This window comes from Benincasa hispida, chromosome 1 (assembly GCF_009727055.1).
Source record: "Benincasa hispida cultivar B227 chromosome 1, ASM972705v1, whole genome shotgun sequence".
NCBI lineage: Eukaryota > Viridiplantae > Streptophyta > Magnoliopsida > Cucurbitales > Cucurbitaceae > Benincasa > Benincasa hispida.
Window position 1 is genome coordinate 34,069,337 of NC_052349.1, and position 4,259 is coordinate 34,073,595.

At 34.4% G+C, this 4,259-nt stretch overlaps 1 protein-coding gene across 2 annotated transcripts; it reads left to right on the plus strand.

Moving 5' to 3' along the window:
* The first annotated feature begins 395 nt into the window (after positions 1–395).
* Positions 396–3,594, plus strand: LOC120070281 (transmembrane emp24 domain-containing protein p24delta3-like). Of its 2 annotated transcripts, none has more exons than XM_039022196.1 (4): positions 396–752; positions 2,693–2,908; positions 2,998–3,074; positions 3,157–3,594. In XM_039022196.1, exons 1-4 carry the CDS (start codon positions 552–554, stop codon positions 3,299–3,301), a joined length of 639 nt encoding a protein of 212 aa, XP_038878124.1. In that variant the 5' UTR covers positions 396–551; the 3' UTR covers positions 3,302–3,594. The 2 variants fall into 2 exon arrangements, with proteins under 2 accessions (XP_038878124.1, XP_038878125.1); XM_039022197.1 differs by having other exon boundaries at positions 2,998–3,069; positions 3,157–3,277.
* The last annotated feature ends 665 nt before the right edge of the window (positions 3,595–4,259 follow it).

Here is a 4,259-nt window from a genome sequence, read left to right on the forward strand (position 1 = left end):
ATTTGTTCTTTTTAGAGTTAAGTTAAGATGGTTTAAAAAATAGTAAAATAATAAAATAATAAAAAAATGTAAAGTGGAATATACTAAATAATAACATAATGGAAAATTAAAAAAATAGAAAAAATGGAGGTCAAATTAATGAAAAATTTTAAAAAAAAGAGAATGAAAGTCGAATTTTCGGTTGATTGAATTTTGAAGACTCGACAACTTAAAAAAAAATTAAAATATTTTTATAAATAGTTTTCTAACAACAATATTATTATAAATACTTTTAAAAACAACAATATTAGTCTAATTTTTCCCAATCTCTAATGGATAGTAAAAAAATTGAGAATGATTTTTTGTTATTTTGGTAAAATAACCGAAAGAAATCCAAATTTAATTTTGACTAAGAGAATTTAGAGATACAGTACAAAGAGAAAGTCGAGAGAATTCCGATTACTAAAGTCACGGGTTTCTTCTTCTTCTTCTTCCTCCTCCTAATATCTGATCTAACCACAAACCAGATTCCATTCGATTTCTAGGTTTCAGGTTTGGTGATCGGAAACATCATGCGCCGGGAAGTTGTATTGCCGTTGTTCCTGCTCTGTTTCTTCGCCATGGATCTTGTTCGAACTGCCCATTCAATCTGGTTGAACTTGCCTCCATCTGGGACCAAGTGCGTCTCCGAGGAAATCCAGACCAACGTTGTTGTTCTTGCCGATTATGTCGTCGTCGCCGATCATACTCACTCCCCCACCATTTCTGTCAAGGTCAATTTTCCACATTAAACCCTTCTTCCTTTTCTTTTTGTTTTCCTTTGATTCTTCGTCAATGCCTCTTTTATTAATACCTTGGAGTTTTTCGTTTCAAATTTCTTGATTCGTTAATTTGTTTGATGGGCTATAGCAAAAAATTGATAAGCTTAATAGATGGGTACGATTGGTTTTTGCCTTGCTCTATTTATATGTTGATTTGTCTCTCCCGTTTAGTTTTGACCGAGCCATTGTGAAATGCCGAGAACTAGGATCTATTTCTTGTGGCTCTTCTCCCTTTTTCTTTTTCTTGGAGATAAAATTTGATTTTCTCATTGATTGAATCCACGGGGCCAAAGGATTTTTTCGGCTATGCTGATTTGTGGAAATCCAGTGCGCCAATGGATGTGTACCTTTACCTCCGGCTTGTTGCTCAAGGGAGCAAAACTTTGATGTTTTCACAACCGTGTAGGCATATCATTGCAGTGAGATGAAAGAAAGAGATCAATTCCGTGAATAGCATCTTTTCTTTACTGTTATGGAGGCCTTTTCATCTAATTTTATTTTGTTTGGTTTCTGATTTTTGCTGTTCAATTATTTCAAAGCATTTATAGGAACAGTTGTGGATTAATTTTAAGGGGAGGAGAAATACCTTGGAAGTCTGCTGCTGACCCACATATCATTTGGTTTTTGCAAATTGTTCAAAAAATGTTCTTCATGTATATGATTTCTATTCTAGTGATTGTTTGGTAGGATGATTCATTAGGAGGGTGATGAATAAGTTGAATATTGAATATGGGGTGTCTGTTTTCGAAGGAACTTTTCCACGAAGGTCACGATGATAAAATTCTAATTGGAGTGTTTTCTTGGCACACACCATGCACCTGATAACGATTTAAATTGGATGGCAAAAATTTAGTTGAAAGTTACGTCATTTTATGGTTTAAACTTTTAGATTTTGCAAATGGATGTATTTCTGTATTAACAACCACCCCCCCAAAAAAAAAGTGTCAAAACACTAGTCTTGATGTTATTGACAATGACAGATCTTTATTTACAGTTCAATTTGAGTCTCTAGATGAAATGCTCTGGTGAAATGCTTTGGCCATCTCTTTGGTGGATTCCATTGAGGGGTTGTTTCTTAACCTATGTATCCTGTTGGGCATCTCTAAAAGGTCATTGCTCTTAGAATATAAGCTTGGTCTGCTATTTCTTGGTCTTATATAATTTCTCTTCAACCCCATAAGGTAAGACTTGAACAACTCCTATTGAAGTTTACACTTACCGATGCTTCAGACCATTTGATCTGTATTACTGATAGAGTCACGGTTCATGGAGAGTTGTAAACAACCAGGACAGCTGCACCATATATTTTAGGGTAATTAGCTTGTCCATTGGTTGTACCTACTTGTAATGTAAACAATTAATATCTATCATTCGGTCATGAAATGTTTTGTCTATTCAATAATGTTGAACATATAAACAACAGGACACTGATTATGATTCCATAACCTTTTTTTTTGGGGGGTGGGGGATAAGAAACGATTTCATTGAATAAATGAAATATCCGAGGAGATACAGAAGAGGTCCTTTAAAAGGGTATACAAAAGATGCTTCCAATATGCAATTAGAAAAGAGAAACTATGGCTCTTCATGGCATGTATATCTTCACACCAAAAAAAAAAAAAAAAAAAGCATTGATAATGGCAGATTCGAAAACTTCCCGGGATAATTTGGCTTTGTCTTGGAAAGTTCTTGCATTTCGTTCTTCCTGAAACCTCCCATAAAGCCATAACCTTTAAAGACTTGATTAGTAATCTCGTAGAGTTTTGGTGCAAGTCGATGTTTTTGCTTAATGTGTGGAAAGATTTTGTTTTCAAGTTGATGGGTAGGCTCATCTAATGTCTTGATGTGTGTTATTGTTTTGCACTTTACTGATTGATGGTGGGCTCCTTTAGGTGACATCTCCATACGGGAACAATCTTCATCACTCAGAGAATGTAACACATGGCCAGTTTGCGTTTACTACTACGGAGGCTGGTAATTATCTAGTATGTTTCTGGTTGACTGACCACACGCATCAAGCTGGTATTGAGATAAGTGTCAACCTTGATTGGAGAACTGGGATTGCAGCCAAGGATTGGGAATCAGTTGCAAAAAAGGAGAAGATTGAGGTAACTACTTCCTCTTCACCTTTTCATATTCCACTACATTCTGAAACATCCATTCAATCATTTTAATGCCCAACCTTGTTCTCATTTAGGGTGTTGAACTCGAGCTGAGGAAACTCGAGGGAGCAGTCGAAGCTATCCATGAAAATCTACTCTATCTCAAGGAAAGGTAACTAAGTTTCCATAGTAAAACTGGATGCTTACAAAAATCTACCCATTACTCTCATTTATATAATTTTGAATCCTTACAGAGAAGCAGATATGAGGATGGTCAGTGAGAGAACAAACGCACGAGTTGCGTGGTATAGCATCATGTCCTTGGGTGTCTGCATTGTTGCTTCTACTTTACAGATATGGTACTTGAAGCGATTTTTTCAGAAGAAAAAACTTATTTAGAGAGTACTGTTCTTTCAGAAAGAGAATTTGCTTGTTTAGTTTTATTTCCTCATACGAAGTAGAGAAGTTTTGACACGAACTGCAAACCATGTAGGTTTGTTTATAATTTTTATTCCAGATTTTGTTTTTCCTCTGTTTCTTTGAAGCTGTGAGAATTTAGTGAGTTTTGATTCCTGAGATTCAATGTATGCATCCTTTATACGATCAGGAGTCTTAGAGAAACTGAAGGTCAAGGAGATATAGATCATATAATTTGATCAAAATGTGAGCATATTCGAAATAGTTGCAAATCAGCAGCTTAGCAGCTTCACTTTCTATTAGTCCCAAGTTTAATTTAGACAATATGATTGACAATTTTTAACTTTGAATAGTCTCATTGTATTCTTGACATATGATGATAATTTAGTAAGCCATAGACTACTCACTATATTTTTCTTCTTTAAGAAATCAAAAGAATTAAGATCATGGTTTCTACCTAGAAGGCCTAAAGAAAACCCTATATTTTATAAATGTCTTAAAATTTGATTTTTTTTTAAAGAGGACTTTTAGTATTAATTTTGGACAATTATACCATTTTTCATTTATTTATATCCAATTTTTAGACCGTCAACACAAAGAAAAACCTCCAACGTTAAAATATATTGAAATTGGAGAGTTTCTAACCAATTCGAAAAAGATGAAATATTAAACCAGTTTGCCACACCAATTTCAAAGTTATGTGATATGATTGGTACACAAACCAAGACATTAAATTCAAATTACCAAAAAAATCTTTCCAAAAGCAAAAATCTCTCTAATCCCACCACAAACGAAAGTAGGGATTTCAATTTTTCTCACCCATCATCTAATCCCACAACAAACAGAAGTAGGGATTTCTATTTTTCTCATCCATCATCTATACACAACGAAAGCGTGAAGATAACCCATCACTAATCAGCCAACCAACCATAAAATCCCT

Coding starts and splice junctions, on each gene's coding strand:
- LOC120070281 (XM_039022196.1), top strand. CDS start 552: ATGCGCCGGGAAGTTGTATTGCCGTTGTTCCTGCTCTGTTTCTTCGCC. Junction 753..2,692: donor CCCCCACCATTTCTGTCAAG/GTCAATTTTCCA, acceptor GGGCTCCTTTAG/GTGACATCTCCATACGGGAA. Junction 3,075..3,156: donor CTACTCTATCTCAAGGAAAG/GTAACTAAGTTT, acceptor GAATCCTTACAG/AGAAGCAGATATGAGGATGG.